This window comes from Chaetodon auriga, chromosome 3 (genome assembly GCF_051107435.1).
Source record: "Chaetodon auriga isolate fChaAug3 chromosome 3, fChaAug3.hap1, whole genome shotgun sequence".
Classification (NCBI taxonomy): domain Eukaryota; kingdom Metazoa; phylum Chordata; class Actinopteri; order Chaetodontiformes; family Chaetodontidae; genus Chaetodon; species Chaetodon auriga.
In genome coordinates, this window is record NC_135076.1 from 17,898,005 (window position 1) to 17,917,590 (window position 19,586).

At 40.5% G+C, this 19,586-nt stretch overlaps 2 protein-coding genes across 3 annotated transcripts; one reads left to right on the forward strand and one right to left on the reverse strand.

The window, feature by feature from the left end:
* Positions 1-3,349: 3,349 nt before the first annotated feature.
* Positions 3,350-11,654, reverse strand: alkal1 (ALK and LTK ligand 1). Of its 2 annotated transcripts, none has more exons than XM_076722316.1 (6): positions 10,908-11,654; positions 10,280-10,561; positions 7,759-7,812; positions 7,005-7,088; positions 5,045-5,122; positions 3,350-3,844 (listed from the first exon to the last, which is right to left on the reverse strand). In XM_076722316.1, exons 2-5 carry the CDS (start codon positions 10,548-10,550, stop codon positions 5,058-5,060), a joined length of 474 nt encoding a protein of 157 aa, XP_076578431.1. In that variant the 5' UTR covers positions 10,551-10,561; positions 10,908-11,654; the 3' UTR covers positions 3,350-3,844; positions 5,045-5,057. The 2 variants fall into 2 exon arrangements, with proteins under 2 accessions (XP_076578431.1, XP_076578442.1); XM_076722327.1 differs by having other exon boundaries at positions 5,049-5,122; positions 10,908-11,653.
* A 726-nt stretch (positions 11,655-12,380) lies between these two features.
* Positions 12,381-18,596, forward strand: LOC143318417 (dynein regulatory complex protein 11). The gene is made up of 19 exons (XM_076726727.1): positions 12,381-12,506; positions 13,212-13,539; positions 13,684-13,803; positions 14,064-14,246; positions 14,348-14,419; positions 15,049-15,254; positions 15,361-15,445; positions 15,541-15,651; positions 15,827-15,902; positions 16,067-16,173; positions 16,362-16,448; positions 16,550-16,611; positions 16,737-16,819; positions 17,090-17,197; positions 17,285-17,484; positions 17,632-17,718; positions 17,807-17,984; positions 18,077-18,315; positions 18,429-18,596. Exons 1-19 carry the CDS (start codon positions 12,496-12,498, stop codon positions 18,540-18,542), a joined length of 2,457 nt encoding a protein of 818 aa, XP_076582842.1. The 5' UTR covers positions 12,381-12,495; the 3' UTR covers positions 18,543-18,596.
* Positions 18,597-19,586: the final 990 nt, after the last annotated feature.

Sequence of the window (19,586 nt, forward strand, 5' to 3'; positions counted from 1 at the left end):
AGATGCAGCTTGTGTAAATTAAGAAACTCACATTCTTCAGGCGAATTAATGAATGATTCATACAAAAAAACAATTTCTAAATGATTGGAAACATCACTGTGCTCGGTGGTCCAGCTGTACAATTCACTTTCATCATTTGTGACGTTTGAGGCTTTTTTTTTCTTCTTTTAGCCCATTTAATAAATAAACGTTTATGTAATTCATGCAAAGAAAACAAACTTGAAGCAAATTGTCAATTAACTCTTTAACTATGCCATAAGACAGGGTGAGAAAAGAGATTCAGCCAAAAGATGCCTTGCAGTCAATCAGTGCGTTAAATGTTAGCCATGGAAGGCATCAGAGCACACACACAGTGTGGGGCACGCAGAGGGGGTGGCAGAGAGAGACCTGTGCCAACACCTCCAGCACATGGGATCAAAGACACTGCAGCTGGCACACAGTCAGACAGAGCTGCAGCAACTCTCTTCCCATCAAACTGTCATTAGCAACATAGACCAGAGTCCATACAAGATCTTAGAAGTGCGATGTTGAGGTCAAAAACATGCGCAAACCATCTTGGCAACAACACACAATGGAAATGCACAATGCTTTCTTTATTGAATGTGTCAAAGCCAATCATATCCATGATGTTTCTATTTTGGTGCAATGCAAAGGCTATAGAAGAGCTCGCTGTGATGATGACAATGCATTCATCTTTCAGCTGTCAAGTTCCTAATGGAGGCTGTATAATCCGAATGTATATTATTGGTGACTCATGTCGGGATTTATGCATTCTACAAGACACATAGCAGAAGCCATGAATTAATCATGAGGCATGGAGTGAATCAAGGAGCCCTCTACAACAATTTTACAGCCATCAAGGCTACTGCGATCACTATAAATAAGGTGGTTTGTTTGAATGAGGCCTTGGGGTCTAAGAAATTGGATTAAAGTGTTTACTTTTGCCACAAAATTCTTCTTTGGATGGGAGTTAGCTCGATATACGTCATAAGGAGCCATGTTTAGGTTTTAGGTTATAAGACAGTCATAATCTTGCCTGAATAGTTGGCGCGTGAAACATTTTAGTAAGAGCCAAAAGGCCAATCAAATGACAAAATGTGTGTATGATTTCAATGTCAATTAAATAAAGGAAGACAATCCATTTACTCTGGCTGAGCTGGTATCAACTCAGAACTGGGATTCGCTTTAAAGGTCCAACATCTGCTGCAAGATTGGTGTCACTGTCAGCCCAATTCGCAGCCTCCTTGTACAGAACAAAGGATAAAAAAGCTAATCTATAACTGCAGTTTAACCAGTAAGGTGTTTCTCCTCTCTGCTACTGAGTGTTGGTGCAGCAGGGTGCCGTCTGACAGGAAGGAAATGGCCCGGCTTTGGTCTCTATTTACTATTTATCCCACCAGCATTTCTCAGAGGGGGGATTTGGTGCTTGTGTGTAATTGTGTTAGAGCCCTCCCACATGCTGTCCCCCGTGCATGTTCTGTCTCCTCTCCTAATCTGTGCTGTTTGTCTCCAGATAAGTGATATCCTCCTCAGATTAGGATCTGGTGTCCCTGCCCTGCCCACCCGGAGGGAAAGGGATCCCCTGTGTGTCCCCATGAGGTGCAAGCTGTATTTTTAGCCGCCTAATCCTTTTATAGCTCGGGCACCCCTTTCCATTAATTGCAGGTAATCATGATTCAGTATGCCAGAGAGGGAGTAAATGCTTTTGCCGGTTTTACAATATTGAGGGATTTGATGGAGCATAAATTTCTAAGCCCTTGTGTTCCCCAGGAAGCTTTGATTTGTGGAAGAGAGGCAATTGCCCATTTTATGGCCCATTCAGAACAAGACCCTCTTCTATCAGATCGGAAACATGTTGAATGGATTGAGATCACGATCACACTGGTGGGATTTATACATCTGAAGAAAACACATTCTTTTCCAGTTCACACCCTTTTGAACTGACAGCTTCTGTGGATAATTTTTCAGTGATCTCTGAACAAGCCAATTTTTGTTGAATAATGCATGATCCAATGTAACCGTTGTTCCCGCTGGGTCTGTAGAGACATACCGGCCTGAGAACTGAGCTGTTGTAATCTTTGGCTTTGTGTGTGTTTTCTTCACAACCCGGACTATGAGCATCCCTATGTGTGCATGGCTCAATATTTATTTCATTAGCCCAAGAAAAACAGCAGACAACCTCTGCAACTATTCCCCAGGAACATGTCTCAATACAAGACGATGCAACCTGACAAGAAGAAGACTGTTGGATCCTGTTTATTTTGTCAGGATTTTATAGTTTTACATGAAGAGTAGGAAATTTAAACTCCTTGCAGAAATACACAAAGATCAGGAAGAGTTGCATTCAGAGGCAACTCAGATGCCTGAATGTAAGTCAGCGAAGAAGAGACAGATTTATTTGTTTTGATTCTCATACACAGCGTTTGCTGTTTCCCATTTACGAAACCTACAAGGCAAACAAGCAGGATGATTAGAGAGAAAATACATACATTTCTTCTCTGACACGAGCACAACTCATGTTGGACTTTATGTTTGGCATGAAGCAGATTTCAGCCATTTTGTTCAAATACATAACAAGCGGTGTGAGACTCCAGGTACAGTACGCAATACCAGGCACGCTTCATCCACTGGATCATGACCATCTGGAACAAGTTTGCTTGTAACAATTATGCTTCCTATAGTGCATTTAGCAATTGTACAAAAACTCTTGCCAGGCAATTTGCCAAGCCAAAAGGCAAAAAGATGCCATGCAATTAAGATAATTAAGATCTGTAGAAAACTGCAAACATTTAAAATGCCTTGCACATGTGATTACTTTGCTGAGCTTTTGCTTGTCTTATCCAAAGTATATTGGATTCTGTTGTGTATCTTGAATTGCTCAACATCCTGTTGAGTCCAAGAGTCCAAGATGTCTGACAGCTTCGTATGATTGAGTGTGTGACTGCCAGAAACAACCACAAGAACCTGCCAGAAATTGTGCAACAGATTCAAACCAGAGGAGGGAATTCTGTCATGATAACACCTGCTCAGTGGAGCTGGGATGGAGGAGACTGCCTCAGTGAGTGAAAATGCTAAACGCAAATGTTCAGAAGAAAAAAATTATTCCCACTGGAGCAAATTTGTCACGAAATCCAGTTTTGGTCAATGTGTTTTACAAATTGAAATGGAATTGAGCAGAGAACAAGACGGGTCAGTGCTGTTATCAAAAGACATCACACATTTTTTTTTCAATAATAAGTATTCCACTCCCTTGAGTTGCATTTGGAGTTACACCCAACACACTGCCTGCCCCTGCAGCGCTGATCCAGCTGCCCCCACTCCCCTCAACCCCAATAAAAGGGAAACATGCTGTGCTTCAATATTCTTTATTGTTTAATACTGCAGTGCATTATCACCACTGTTCTCATTGTCAGCAATCACTCAAGTGCCAAATAAATGTAATGAAGGCAATGACAGAGCGTGACAAATCTGTCAGACTGATAATGGAAGAGGAATTCAGATATACGTAGAGGAAAAAAACAAATAAGAGCTTCCCCTCCATCTGATGTAACTTGTATAACCAAAATAATCTGAGTTTGAATGATTGAGAAATTATTATATACATACCCTCTCAATAAATAGGTATATTTAATATTAAATTAATGTTTCCTTACAAATACTATGGTACAGACAGGTAAAATAAAAAGCAAATCCATTAAAAAAAAAAAAAAAAACAACCAACAGTGCCCATCAGAAGAACAACAGAAATGGAAACACTATAAACACAACAATGTTCATATGACTGCTGTGGATTTGAAGGCACTTCCTTGGCAACACATTGATCCCTCTTCCATTATTTGGGGACCTGAAATGAAATAAGAAAACAATCATTGGTTAGAGTTAAACATGCTCACTTCCTGCTTTAAAGCATTCGTTCCATCCGGTATTGGTAAAGACACATCTCTTGACATCTCGGCCTTTCAGAGGAAGTCGTGTTGTCAGCATCTGAAGATCGTCATTACTGGTATTCCTCAAGCTCATTCAGCAATGGTCAGCATGACTAAAGAATGAATCACTTAATACGCCTTCAAAAGTCCCTTGATTGTACTATACATTTGTCAGATTTCTCAGAACAGTGGAGACAGGACCTTATTATCTGATTCACTTGAGAAACTGAATACCTAAGGATGTGTCAGCCTCTTCAGTTTTAGATTCACCAGAAGCCCTATACCACGAAAAAAACTCAAATTAACTGAAATGGCCACTTGTGTAGATGAACTCTCACAGCAATCACTCACCAGTTAGACCTAATTGCTTATTCACTGAGAGCACATGCTTTTAGTGAGAGGGACGGTACATTTGGCATGATGTGAAGAAGGAGTCATGGTAATATCAATAATCTTTCTCCAGTAAGACTCTTCACACCTTTAATTGAGCATAGCAAGTACTGTATTGTACTAAACATGTACTACAATGAAACAACAATGAAAACGTAGATAAGTGAGAAGGGTATAAAAGTAGTACCACTTAGAAGTTCTTCCCAAATTCTTCTTAACACGCCCTTTGATGTTCTCGCAGCAGGATACAGGAGACAGAAGGTCTAGAGTGCTAGAGAGCACCATCCCGTGCTCATTTCCCACAGTTGCTTAACAAGGTCAACAGAATGTTGTAAAATGCGCCACTCTATTACTTATGATGAAATATAATTGTGTGCAACTTCAACCAGCACCAACCTTAAAGGGCTATTAATAAGACTAAGGACCTCCTAAGACCCTCTTTCTGATGGGAACTTCTTAAAACATACAAATGTCAAACAGATGCACTACAGATATGTTTCTGATTATGTGAGCATTTCTTCAGTTTCACATCAGACATGTTGGAATAAATCTGACCACCATCAACAAAGAAATGTCTCTACTCAGAGAAAATAATACAAATCATTCACATAAAATTGATATACTGTGCATGTCTTCCTTCATTTTTTTCTCGATTTTCACTTTGGCACATTAGATGATGCTGACAAGGAGCCAGTGTAATCATGTATGGACAAAAGTAAAACACTTACTCACATGCAGTGTCTACGATTGCATGCAGAGTGGACTCATTGCTAATCGTGTTAGCAATCTCGCACATCTTTTGTAATCTGAAAAAAAAAAAAAACAGTGGGAAAAGGTCAATGAATATCTTAACATCACATATATTGCACTCAAAATGATTTGCCTCTCTAAATAGCTGGATTCTTCAACATTGGAGTCAAATGACAGAAAAACTCATTTTCAACTTTTTTAACTCTGATGTGTAAAAATAATGCGACTCTTCCAGTGTTTTCAAAACAGTCACGCACTGCCAGTCCTTCAACCACGGCACGCACGAGTTCTTAGTACATAATGGTGTCAACCAAAGTGAGAGGGAATAAAATGTCATACCAATAAAGAAGACTTAAGAGGCAGTGCTGACGTCAGAGGTGTTGTAATATGCAAATTCCTGACTGAGCATTTAAAGTTGCAATTTTCCTTAACAGAGCAGCTCTGCATGTAAAGTACACAATTACTCATGTTTTTTAATAGCATCGTCAGTAATATGAGCTGGAGAAATGAACTACAAATGCTGCAGTCAACAATCCTCTGCGTCATCCCGGTCCGACAAATGAATGCTGATTGTGAACCAGTTGCCATCTGTACTTGTCCACCATGTCACCCTGTCTGTCTTAAACTAAGCGACCTACTGTATATCACAGCAGGACATCTAGTCATCGCTTAAAGTCTGACTTGATGCTTACTAGGCAGCACAAAAACAGGGGCTTCTTTTCCACAATAAAGGCATGTCCAGCTAAACAGATATTCATCTGTGACAAGGGAGCACTGTCTGCAATCGTTCTCCGATGTCTGCTTGACGTCATCTCCTTATTCCCAAATGTAAACATCCAACAGAAAAGGATTGATCCCTCAGTTTGCGAAACTGTGGTTGAAGATCTGGGTGCTTCTACGGCAGCTGTTCTCAACCTGGTGTTCAGTGTTGCAAGCTGATTGAGAATCGTGAAAAAAAGTCAATAAGCATATTCTTCTTCAGAAATTCTGTTTATTTTCCTAATCTTTGCTTTTTTCTACTATGAAACATTGGATCGTTCGAAATCTTCATGATTCTAAAAACGATGAAAACTAAACAATCTGAGAAGTGAGCATCACTCTGTGTTTGAAAGACTTGCAAAATCACAGAAACATGCAACCTGTTACAAGACCAAGAGGTCAGAAATACACATAGCTCGGCTTTTAAGGGCCACTTGCCAGAACGACTGAGAACCACTGCTCTACACGTTGTTTTGTCAAAGATCCGCATTCATTTAGAAGAAGGAACTGTATGAAGTTTTCACCTTGTCAGATCTTGACAGCAGTGGAATCACCAATGTTCACATTCACAAGAAATCCTACAAGTTTTATTACAGAATATCAACCTGCAATTAAAAATGCTGCTCTGTGATTGAAGGGTACCTTGAAACCTCGAAAAACTTGATTTCAAATCTTAAGTCGTGTATTTCTCTATACCCTCAAGTATTCATGACTAATTACGCAAAAATCAAAGTTAAAGTTTGGACAAAAGAAAACATCATTTCTTCTTACTTTTAGCAATCAGCTAATCTGCTTCATCAGGACTGTGTAGTGGTGTGGTTTGATCAGATTTGACCAACAGTGGTAAACAATCCACCGTCAGACTTTGATTCAAATATTGCCAAATCCTGATTGGTGCATGGAGGTATGTGACATTTTTTTCAGTCAAACCCTGCCCACTTAAAAACCAGTAAGAAGAGCACAGAAAACAAGAGGAAAAAGCCTAAGCACAAACAGAAACCTCATAGTTGAAACAACTAACACTTTTCCAACTGTTCATGGGATAACAAATAAGTCACAACACAACACTGATCGAAAACACAGCTTTTCAGGGCCTTTAAAGCATACTGCTTGGGAGGATAAAGGATGGAGCAGCAGGTATCATAAAAAGAGCAAAAGAGAGGAAACAGGCATACATACATGCTGGTCTTGAACAATCCCGTGTGTTGTGATAAAGTCTATGAAAGTGTGTTCTGCACTCCGATGAGAACTTGACTGGTCCTGCTTAAAGGAGAAGGTCCCGTCAGGCAAAAATGGGAAAGATTTCAAGAACTTTGTTATTTCCTATTTATCCAACACAACCATTCTGAAGCCCAGAGTGAATTTTGAATGATCAGCAAAAAGAAAAAAAAACAAAACAAAACAAAACCAGACAAATAACAAAGTGAAAGTGAACAGTGCTCTACCACAGACATGGTTATGGAGTCAGGATTCAAGTGGATTTACCAAATCAAGTCCTCTACTGTACAGACTTCCAAGAGTTTCTGCACCAACATTGAAACTTACAGCTTTTCACACCAGTAATGAAGTCTACTCATAGATCCTGAAACAAATAATCAGCTTAACCCTGCACTGCCTTCAACTTAATTCTGTCGGCTTCAGACCATGTGCTATTTCTCTGCATCACTGCTCTACAGCTAATCCAGGCAACCCTCTTCCGACCCGCAGCAATGCCAGTGTTAACAAAGCTTTCTACGACTTATGCATACTGTGCGTTGGCTTACAGGAATGAAAATTATTTTCTAAAAATGGCAAAACAAAAAAAATTCCATCTAAAAGTTGCACGGAAAAGTACCAACCAAAAGATGCTTGCCAGATAAAATAGTTATCAAGAAATATTAATCAAGGCTGAAACTTTGCATGATGATGATGTCTTTGATGGCAGTTTTCTTACCTGTGAAATGCTGAATGAATTTGCCTTTCATGTTTACATCTCTTGGAACAATTTCTGGAAAAGAAAGTTACTGTTAGCTTGTCAGTCAACAGTCATTTTGCAACAGCTGAGCACTTGCTTAAAGTTGTGCGGTAATCAAGATGAACATGACGGTCACTGTCAAAGTTAACCTGCCCTGCAACTGTTAGTGTGATGCAGGAAATATCGCCATGTTAAGGTAGAAATACAGTTCATTTCAAGAGGAGGCAGCTCAATGTTATTCATGATTAATGTCCTTGATCATTAATTAGTTATTTTACTGCACTTATTGCATCTTATACAAACATAAGTACAACCTTCTAAATTAACATAATCTATTGCGGAACCTGTTCATCAATAGTGCAACGAATGTAGTATTTCTGTGATGAATCAATATCTTTGCATTATTCTCTGTGGGGATCTGGTGTGGAGGACAACTCATAGATGGGGATGAGGGCATCAAGTACCCCCCCTTTATACTCAGTGTCCATGCAGGAAACAGATATAGGTGTCTGGACACACTGGCCACGCTAACAGGCTAAAGAGATTATTGTATTGGAGTTTAATGCTCATCAGAATAAGTCCATGCTAGTAGCTACTGGGCTAACATTACATTAGCCACCAGAGTCTGGAACATGTAAAGCTCTAACTGCAGAGCGAGGATGAAAACCAGCAAAGGACGTTGCTTTAAAAGCACATAAAGTCCAGATATACAGTGAAGCCAAAACAGCCCACCCTATCCATGCTGACAAAAGGATAAGCACATCGTATATCTTAGTGCTGTATTTATTATTGCGCCAGCAAGCCAACACCCAGATGTGAAGAGTGAAAATGGCAGCCTGGACGTGCACTGTATTTCCTGTACATTAGCAAATGCATGCTCACAAGAATAAAATACAAAAGCTAAAGCTGTCCGTCTAGTGCTTATATCTTGTGCCACACTTGAAAAGAAAAACGGTAGTAGCAGTTTTAAAAATAAAAGTGTTCCCTCTTATTATCTGTTGTGCCATAGCTGCCACTCTGATGACACAGCCATGGCTTCTGAGGAACACGTAGAGACAACTGCTATAGGGTGAACATATTGGTAGCTTTCCAGACGTTTCTCCTTCCTCCTGATTGTGCTCAAAACATCCATCCTTGCATGACCATATATCTTTGGTAGTGTCACACGCATCAGTTGCTAATATGCTTCTTTTAATATCCTCAAAAGATAAATTCCACCCAGTCAGTGGTCTGAGAAAGGTACTTTTCCAATTGCATAAGCTGGGGCCAGGACTTTGAGCTTTACGATTCCTGTGCAACGTCTCCAAAACATGATCTAATTGATAGTGATGGCAGGGAGAGTCTGAAATTGAAGATAAACATACTGTGTTCACTTGGTACTTCATATACTCCCATTGCACATACCAATGAGGCGCAGACCAAGTCTTCCAGTCAAAGTAAACTTTGCCTGTTGCAGCACTAAAAACAGTTGCTGTACATATAATGTTTTCTTTGTACCTTTTCTTTTTTCGCAGTCTGACTTGGGCCAACCTTCTGTCTTGGATTTCAGATAATTGAAGAGATATGTATTAATTCCAGCCCAGACATAATGCTTTATTTAAGCCAATACAGGCACCGCTGAAAACGAGCACATTCTCACTTGTCAAAGACCTCAGATGCAGCTGATGTCATCCGTTTGCATCAGGAGAAATAACCAAGTATCAGTTCTACTGAAAATAATGTTGAGGGTCTGTTTGTTTTGGTGAGAGTTAAAAGCTCAAATCAGTAACATGGCCTGGACTGTTCTATACAGATAAACAAAGTGAAGCATTCATATAGTCTCCTTGTATGATCTCATTGCTCCATAATTACAGTTGAAAGAGTGTCTGAGTAATAGTGGCTTAGATGCGGATCTGAAAATTATACTAATGTGACAACGCATTCATTCTTCTTTCTCTGCTCTTTCTGCTACGTCTTGTGGAGATGTTCCCGACTGAAGATGCTTTCTGGCACTTCATAGTGCGATTGTGTACATGCAGGGTGGTCATCATTCATGTTTAGGATTCCACTATGAATTGCACTGAATGAATCATTCACGAGTTTGACATAATGATGCTCCTCCTACATGAATATGTAGTACTTATCCGCGTCTCCGTCCATCTATCCATTACAGTCTGAGGGAGGGAGCGATGCTGTATGTCCAAGACATGTGGTGAAAAGATGTCTCTTTGTGAGAACAGCAACAAGTTTGATAGATGTGACAAAAACCCCTTCGTCCTGCACAGATGGAGCATTCCTGCTTTACATGCAGTGTACAGCCACTTTAAACTGAGTTGGACATGAAGGCGTGAGCAGACGTGAACTGGCAAACCTACATTCATGTTCCATCTTAAATTAACATGCATACAGCAAGCTAAATAAGATGCACAGCACAGACCAGACCAATGACAGCTGTCTCCCGTGGTAAAATGGGGATTATGCTTTCATCATCAGGACCTAAAAATAAATCTTATCAGCTTACCTATGAGTCTACTGTTATCCAGCCTAGGAACATAGAAAGGCTTTTCAGGGGAGGAGAACTTCATGTCTTGGGCTGAGGTGAAGAGTCCACTGCTACAGCGCCTGGTGACGGCTTTGTCCCGTTGCTGGCTGTCTCTGATAACTTGTAAGATTAGATCCAACAGGGTCCTTCTTTCTTTCTGTTTGACATCCTTGCTATCCATACACTGGCCCGAGGTGATGAGCAAAAAGAAGATGGTCAACAGAATGTGCCATTTCCTCTCCACCTGCATGACTTCACTGTCTGAAAACACAAGCAAATAAGTTTTGTTACCCAGGGCTTTATATCTATTGAGCCATTTTTGAATTTCTAACAACTAAAAATAAAGCAGTATACTTTGCATCATGCTTGACCCCAACAGCATTCTCATGTAGCAGCATAGCTTGCTATTTGAGACCCTTCACATTGCCAAAATTACGCGCACACACACTCACACACAAATTACATGTCAGAGGTACCGTACAGAGCCTCTAAAAGTGGAATTAATCGCCAGAAATGTTCTGGTGCAGTTCACTTTACGCAGCAGTCGCATCTATTCTAGATGAATACAACGGTGAAACAAATGTAGTCAATCTAACTTTACACTTACTTGTTCAGGAGTTAAAGATGCTTATGTCCTGGAGAGTGGACACAGTTGTCTTCAGCAAATGTTTCCAGGCGTTGTCTGTGGTCCCGACAGGAGAGAGAGAACAGCCAGTAGATTGTGCTCACCACCGTCTTTCTTGAAATAATGCGTCCCTATTTATACGAGGAGCCACCTTCTTGAAGGTAATACAATCGATTTCGAGTGGGTGGTAAAGCAATGTTGACATCTTTGATGCAGTTTCTTCCAGTGGCATTCGCTCACTTTGGCACGCGCCCCTCCTTTACTCACCAAAACATCAGTAATTGTAGTTTTACAGGAGTATTCAACTCCAAACCCTTTTAGAGACGAAACGACCCTTTCCAGACAGAAAAACGGTTTTATATCTTATAAAAGAGCTCCAGTGAAATTTCCATTGAAAAAAAAAAAAAAAAAACCGGCAAAGACTGTGACGCGGCAGCGCGCAAGAGAGTAGTTTTCCCAATGGACCAACTTGTTGGATGTTGGATGTAGAGAAGAGAAGAATCTGTGGGCCTGTGCGCGCACAGCTGACCTGTCAGCGTGTCGATGCTTTTTGTTCACCGATGTCCAAGTCTTGTGACCGCCTAAGCGCTGCAGAGAATGCGCTTTCAGGAACAGCCAGCCGGCTGTTTCCCACCCTTACTGAATAGAAATGTGTAATTGTGATTGAGCCTTTAAGAGTGATGGAATTCGAGGATACATAAATGGTACAAAACTGCGTTTGAAAGGGAGTCCAAAAAGTTACTGCACTGCTGGCTCAGCTGTCTGAATTATTAGTCATCTCTTTAAAGACAATCAAACAGTAGTTCAAGCGTGATGTAAACGAAAGTAGTAACAAATGAATGCATGAAGTCTGCAGATTGGTTCATATATTGCCATTTATCGTGGACACTTATTTGGTTACAACCGCTTTTATACCTGCTGAAATGTACGCTGGCACTAGCACACATTCACCGCATTTGTATTTTACATGCATTCCATTACATTATACAGCACATGACTATATATTAGACAAAACCCCGCATCTAAACTGACAGACTTCAAGAGTCTGAGAATCCACAGGAAGGACGACACCTCGTGGTGCCTCTTGTTGCGCAAAGAGTTGACGTGGTTCAAAGAAGCTGTCAGCCTATTGTTACTTGAGTTGCACATTTTCACGTCCATTTTCACGTGCCTTCTTTAAAAAAGGTATGAACTGACCCAAAGGTAAAATTATTATTATTAACATTGTCATCATCATCATCATCATCATCATCATTATCACTGTTTTTATTTATTTATTTATTTATTTATTTATTTATTTCCGGTCAAGTAGGATGTAAGTGTAAAGGTAACACCATCAGTTTCCGCCATGATTCCCTCTGAGTTGACTTCAAAATACAAGTAAGTTACTTCCGGGATGACTGTTACTATGGAGACGGGCTAAGTGTGTATGTCAACTTGGGAAAGCTGAGCCAACTCACTGTGGCTAACGCTAGTTTATCTCTTCACACTGTGACTTGTAACTTGTAGCCCTGTGGCTGGATATTTTCACTGTAACTGAGGTTTTTTTTTTGTATCTGGAGGCAGGGACATGTCGCAAAGGTAAACTTCCCAGCAGCCACCGCTGCTATTACAGCTGTAACGTTGTAGTCAGTAGTTAGCTACCGTTGCTTGTTCGTCAATTTTAACTTCACCCAGCGAGCTGGTGTCGCGCCAACAACGCCAGCAGTGTTAAAACAAAGTTGTTTTATGACGTGCACAAACGTAAACATATAATTGATGTTGTAATACATAGTCTAGCATAATGTAAACGTGATAGTTGGACTCAACAACACGACAGAAAGCATATATACGTCACAAGGCAATACAAATTAATTGAAAGTCATTTTTCCTGACCTGGTTGGAGGCAGCAGGGTGGTTGCAGTGACAAACAATACAGCAACATAAATGACACAATGCCGCTGCTGAATGGATCCAGACACTGGCTCTTTACACACTGTTTGCAAATGAGACTCCTGCTGGTTAAATGACAGCTGACTCCTCTGTACAGCGGTTCTGCCATTGTTCCCCTTTAAATTCCTACATTTGTTACACTTAGCATTGTTAACCCATAAATTTACAAATACCACAGAAGAAATTTAAAGGAACAACAAATTCATAGCTTCTGTCTTGTCTTTTTTCTTGCTTTTCTTTCTTTTGAGTATTTTTCTACAAATAAAGTATGGCCTGTAGAAATTATGGCATATTTCTTCTTGACTATTACATGCATAACACTGATTAAATTACAATTTTACCATCGTTGTCCAGGACATACAACCAGCTGTGGGCACATGTCCATTTAGAGTTGAGTCGTCTGCTAACTGAGGAAATGCCGTCTGAGCCCTCTCGCCCAGAGAAGGATAGGGTGGTGTTCTTCCAGCGTCTTGCCATGTTGTATGTGCGCTACATCCAAATCTTCAGACAGCTGGAGAAGCTGTATGACCAGGTGATCCACCCTCAGAAGAGGCGAGTTATTCGGGTGATTCTTGATGGTGTAATGGGAAGGGTGTTAGAGCTGAAGAACGAAATGGTGGAAAAAGAGTTTTCAGAGTACCACTACATGGATGATGTCCTGCACGACTTGAAGCTTACACCAGTGAGTTTCATTTTTCAAAGCATGAATAATGAAATTACCTCAACAAAATTCTACTGACTTATTTACAGCAGCCATTGGATTTATCAGGGATGACCATTCAGTGATGACAGAACTCAACAGATGTTTTCTTTGTTGTCACTCCAGGCAGACCTTGAGATTCCTGTCCCTCGCTATTTCATCAGTGACCGCAGCAAAGAGCTCCAAGAACGAAAGACAATGCTGACAGACATCCTTAAAATGGTGGAGGTTACTGAAAGCCCAGAGGTAAGTTGAAACGTAGCCATCTTATCCAGCCACCCAAAATCTTATCAGGATAAAAGTTTAACACATTCAGTATGAGCTTTGACTGTGAAACAGAATAATGCATTTAATTAATTAATTGTTATATTTAGTGAATATATATATATATATATATATATATATATATATATATATATATATATATATATATATATACACATACACACACACACACACACATATATATATATATATGTTCTCTCCTTTTTTTCTGGGTCCTACAGCCTCTATTGGCCAAGGACATGAGTCAAGAGGAGGCCATTAAGCTCATTCAAGTGGTGGAGAGGGCTCGCCAAGGACGCCTGAGGGCAAAGTTGAATGAAGAAAGCAGAAATATTAACAGGATGTACAGGACCAAGGACCCTGGGACAGCTGCCATTGAGCTGGCTGCAGTCTGCGTTCAGAAGGTCCTTGTTGTCAGCATAATCCTCCATGCCTCTTTCTCTGCCTCTTTCTTTGACTTATGTGATCTTTAGTGCTGGAAGACTTGTTCGAATGTGATTTGCAGGTGTGGAGGGGCTACATGCAGAGGAAGAGAGCAAAGATCGCTCGTGACGAAGAAATGATTTTCCTGGGAATGGTGAGTAGTAAGACCCAGTCACTGGAGGATTAAATAGGCCACAGCTTAGTAACACATCTGATGGTGACTAGATAATCATGTTCCACCATTAGGGTGAGAGACATCACCAAGAGGTCTTCTGCCAATCAGGATTGCTTTTTAAAAAGCAACAAAGTGACTGGAGCTACAGCTAATAGATATATACAGAAAACATCAGCTTGAAATGAACATCATAAACACCCTTTTTCTAAATATCTATACAAGAGAGGTTCATAACACAAAACACTACACAGTCATGATCTATATTTAATCAATGAGGCTCCTCAGACAGTGAATCCAACAGTGTTCCCTTCTGGACAGTAAGACGTCTCCTTTACCTCCTCCTGTTGGGGGAAGTGATACCTTTTCAATTCTAACCTAAAAAAAAGAGAGGAAATAGGATGATTAAATTCAAGAAAATGTGCTGTTTCTGGATAATTGATGGGGTTTTTTTTTGCATCTGTTGGTGTTTCAGTGTTCATCAATATGAGTTTTCACGGCTCTACTCATCTTTCCAACGTGTGACCACAGGGGCAAGTGATGAGATAAATGAGTGATTTATCGTGACAGGTTTTTAACATTTAAAGTATGTTTGTTCGCTCCCATGTTAGGCCATGGATCCAAAATACCAGGTGCCATGCCCTGCAGAAATCACTGCCCAGGCCAGTGAAGCTAGCACACGGATTAAACAGGAGGACTATGAAGATGACTATCAGAAGTCTGTGGTGGCTGTGACAAACCAGCTACGGGATGTGGAGAGCCACGACATGAACAAGACCATGAAAGAGCAAATCCGACAATGGTTCATTGAATGCCGGTAAGGTGTCCTGTTATGATTTTGGTATTTTAGTGTAGCATTTCCACATTCAGTGAAATTAACCAAAAAGTTGTGTTCTCTTCCGTTTGCTTGTTTTTTTGAATAGAGATGCTACAGGGTCGTTCCCAGACTACCCGGATGCAGAGGATGGAGGCTCGGCTCTCATTTTTGCTGAAAAGGACCCTCAGCAGGTAAAATACACCCCAGGACCAAAATATGATTTATAGCATAATTTTACAGTCATTTGCAGAAGGAGAGTGATGTTTGGGGTGAACACATTTTTTAGTTAATGGAAGAAATTGCTGCAAAGGAAGAGGAGGATTCCAACAACAAGCCAAAAGGGAAGGAGGAGAAGAAGGAGAAGGGGAAAAAGGACAAGGGGAAGGATAATGAGGAAGTAAGAGCTCACAGCTGTATTAAATACATTTGTATTGATTTAATGTAACATGAAGTGGTGATATCAGCCTATTTAAAACAGGAGAAGAATATGGAATAAGTGTGATTTCACTTATTCAGAACAATCCAGCAGTATCAGTAACAGTGAACTGCTGTAACTTTATTCTGAACCGCAGGAAGAGGAGGCAGGTCTGAAGATGCTACCTTCAGCTTTTCTGCCAGACTTGGAAGTGGGGAACAAAACCTTTGTAGGTATGTTTAAACTGAAAAAGGCTTAAGATATCCATTGGAAAGGCAACACTTTTAATTTCACATTCAGCTCAAAACCAGTTTGAGAATGTGTTGTTTAGACGGGATAGTAATGTAATAGTCACTCACTTATGTAAATAAAGCTTTAATTGAATTATCATCCTCAGATTTTTGGCAAACCCGCAATGAGTCCACAAACTTCAACCAGAGGCACGAGGTGGAGCTGATCAAGGAAGAAAAGAGGAAAGTCATTGAGGCGGAGATTCGAGTACAGGTGAGGCTGACCACAGAATAAAAAACATTTAAAGCGTTACATATTCTGAAGAACAGGAATTTAACAATGAAACTAACAGGAAATCGAGCATTGACTCCATAATTTTAACAGTTCAGTGTCTCTGGTGTTTAAAACTGATAAGAGCACTATCTGTAGTTGCACTCATTGATCTGTTCTGCTTGTATTAGGTAGATGAGCAGATGAGACAAGAGCTGGCTGAATGGAAACTCGCTGTGGATAAAGACAAGGGTGGTAAAACCAAAGGAAATGCAAAGGTAGTGAGTGAAAGACAAATAACGCATCGTGTTTGTCCCAGAAGTTTGATCACAGTTGACATGACCTCGAGTTGTGTCGTTATATTCACTCGACCCCACAGAAAAAGAAAGTATCGAAGAGTGGGAAGAAGAAGAAAAAGGAGAAAGATTTTACATCTGATAGGTGAGGTCACACAGAGGATGCACGGATGAAGTGTATACATGTCAGTACAGAAATGAGCTGTGTGAAGTCAATGTATTAATGCAAATGTAGAGAAAACGATTACATGATTTATTCATGTCTATTAGGACTCTTGAGTCTCTCTGTCAGGAGCTGGTGGAACAGGGCTTGTTGAAACAGGCAAACAATGTTAGGCTGCAGGATTACTTGGGTAAGACTTTGAATATTGTTTGTGTTATATGGTGTGCCGTCTTTCTCTTATCATAATTGTATGTGAGATTGTAATCTGAATGCAATAAGTGCAACAGTAACTAGAAGCTATTTAATGGCAATATGCTGCCCTCTTCTGGTGTGTGATTGCCAAAACACTCTGATTATGATGAACAACTGCTTATCTGAAGCCGTTTCTTGCAGTTTTCCCAATGATTCACTGTGCAGATGAATAGTGATTGGTCTAATAGTTGTTCCCTTCTGTTCGAAGGTGACTATAGCTACCTTGGGACCACACTGAGGCAAAATGACATTGAGCCCATGCCATCAATGTCGGACGTGCGGCAGGTCCTGTCTCTATATGCAATCTTGCCATTAGGTATGAAAGTTACTCAAGCCATATTTAAAATGAATGCAGATGAAGATATTCTTCATGGTTTGAATGTAAAGTGTGTGTTGTCTGCAGGCTCTCAGGTGGTTCATGAGAAAGCTCCTCTGATAAAGGCTATCCTACTGGCAGGGCCGGCAGGCGTCGGTAAGAAGATGTTGGTTCATGCAATCTGCCAGGAGACAGGTGCCAACCTGTTTGATCTGTCTCCCCTGAACACATCGGGAAAGTACCCAGGCAAGAGTGGCCTCACCATGATGCTTCACATGGTGTTTAAGGTAACACATCGGCAGTTAAGAGAATCCAGTGGCATTGCCATAATGGTCTGAATTTTTCTATAGTTCTCTTAGTAACTCTCACAGGTGTGCACATTTTGGCTTTCCCAGAAAATAAAAATGCAGTTCTGTATAATCATCTTCGCTCAGGTTGCCAGATTACTTCAACCTTCTGTAATATGGATTGAAGACACAGAAAAAATGTTCTACAAGAAAGTTCCCAAGGAAGAAAAAGAGGTATTCCTGAGCGAGATAAGTGCTCATTGTCATGTTGTTTAAATGTTGGTTTGCATGGTAATTAAAACCAGTTTTCATGTGTACACAGTTAGATCCCAAACGCTTGAAGAAAGACTTGCCCAAGTCTCTCAAGTTGATCAAAGCGGAGGATCGTGTTCTGATCATAGGAACAACTAAAGACCCACAAAGTGCTGATATCAAGTCACTGTGTAAAATGTACAGCAAAATCATTCTCATCCCGAGACCTGACTACGGCTCAAGATACAGTAAGAATAGAAAGAGTTGAAGTTGTCAGTCTTAAGTTAACGATTTCTTTTGGTTGTGGGTGAGAAAAATGACCTTTGACCTCTGCCTTCAGTCTTGTGGAAGCAACTGATCAAAAAGCAGGGAGGTGAGCTAACCAGGGCGCTGGACCTCAGCTCTCTGGCGAAGATATCTGATGGTTACACACCAGGTCACATGGTCCAGGTGATCCAGAGCGTTGTCACCAAGCGTCGCACCCTGCAGCAGGCAAACAGACCACTGACTGCTGCTGAGTTCGTTGCTCCATTAGCTAAGATTGACCCCGTGTTTCAGGAAGAAGAGGAGGCTCTTAAAGTACGGTGCACATGTCATATTTTGTTTTTTCTGCATTTTCATGATTGTAATTGCCTCGCTCGCATGTTTGTTCAGTTTATTCTTAAATTGTTTTTTTTCTTGGGTATCCCCAGAATTGGTATGCAAAGACCCCCCTGGGAAAGAAAAGGGTTAAAGCTGCCACAGGAAAGGAAGAAGAAGAGGCACCAGTTAAAGGCAAAGATGCAAAGAAGAAAAGGAAAAAATAAGATTGCCTGTGTGTTTTTATCACAGCTGAATGTAGTTGACTATGTGAACTGCCTTCTGATGACTGTCCCCTAATAAATGAATGAATTTAATTCAAAGCTGTCATGTTTTTGTTGTGCACTTTGCTGCTGGGGCTGTCAGTGTTTGAGGATGCAGCAGACATTTGTAAGCAGTGAAATGCTTACACTGATGTTCAAAAATATAATACAGTACCATAATGAAATTTAACAGTCTTGTGAACATCATATTAAGATTTACTCACAGTCGCTTTCAGTGGTCATGTTGTCCAAAGATGATAACATATATAATCGTTCTATTTCTGCTCTTTACTTTAAACCTTGTAATACCTACTTCTACATGCGATTATGTTTGGAGTTGATCCACTGGATGACTGGTCCTTGTTGATATGCAGCCATCCAAACTACATATTCCGTATGAATATGATCTGAAACGCATTCAATGGCTTTGCTCTGGTGCACCGACTGCTGTGGCTACTGTGTATCAGATCCAAGGCCATGCTGTAATTGGACATGCCAAGACTCTCTTTTATTTGCTTCAGTCAAGGACAACTAAGGTTGTTCTACTGTATGGCTATGGCTGCCTGGCTATGACATGATTATAAATTCTACATTTGAGAAAGTAACACACTGATGTTATGGTGTTAGACAACACCTGGATGAAATGGCTTTCTAGGTCACAGGGCTGATGAACACATGACTAGTGAAGATTGAATATACACAGTATGTTGAACATATGTATATATTCCTCTATTATGTCAGGTGTAGAGAGTCTGGACCAGAGGAAATGTGACACACACAGGAGGGGGGAGTGTTTCCAAACAAGGATCCAGAGGCTTAGGTGGAGTGTTCAGCTGTTTTGTCGAGTTCTAAATTCACTCAACACATCCTCACGTTGCCTTGGTTCCTTTAACATTACTCTATTTTTAGCCCATGTACACCATTGATAGGATGCTACACACATGAAGGCCCACATTTCAGGATTGTTGGCTGTTTTCACTGTGACGGGACATGATTTCTGACCTTTAC

What these genes read in the sequence shown, in the direction of transcription:
- alkal1 (XM_076722316.1), bottom strand. Translation starts at nt 10,550, where the DNA reads ATGCAGGTGGAGAGGAAATGGCACATTCTGTTGACCATCTTCTTTTTG. An exon ending in ATTCATTCAGCATTTCACAG is followed by an intron (nt 7,089 to 7,758) that starts GTAAGAAAACTG and finishes TTCTCCTTTAAG; the next exon opens with CAGGACCAGTCAAGTTCTCA. An exon ending in GGATTGTTCAAGACCAGCAT is followed by an intron (nt 5,123 to 7,004) that starts GTATGTATGCCT and finishes TTTTTTTTTCAG; the next exon opens with ATTACAAAAGATGTGCGAGA.
- LOC143318417 (XM_076726727.1), top strand. An exon ending in AAACCAAAGGAAATGCAAAG is followed by an intron (nt 16,449 to 16,549) that starts GTAGTGAGTGAA and finishes TCGACCCCACAG; the next exon opens with AAAAAGAAAGTATCGAAGAG. An exon ending in TTCCCAAGGAAGAAAAAGAG is followed by an intron (nt 17,719 to 17,806) that starts GTATTCCTGAGC and finishes ATGTGTACACAG; the next exon opens with TTAGATCCCAAACGCTTGAA.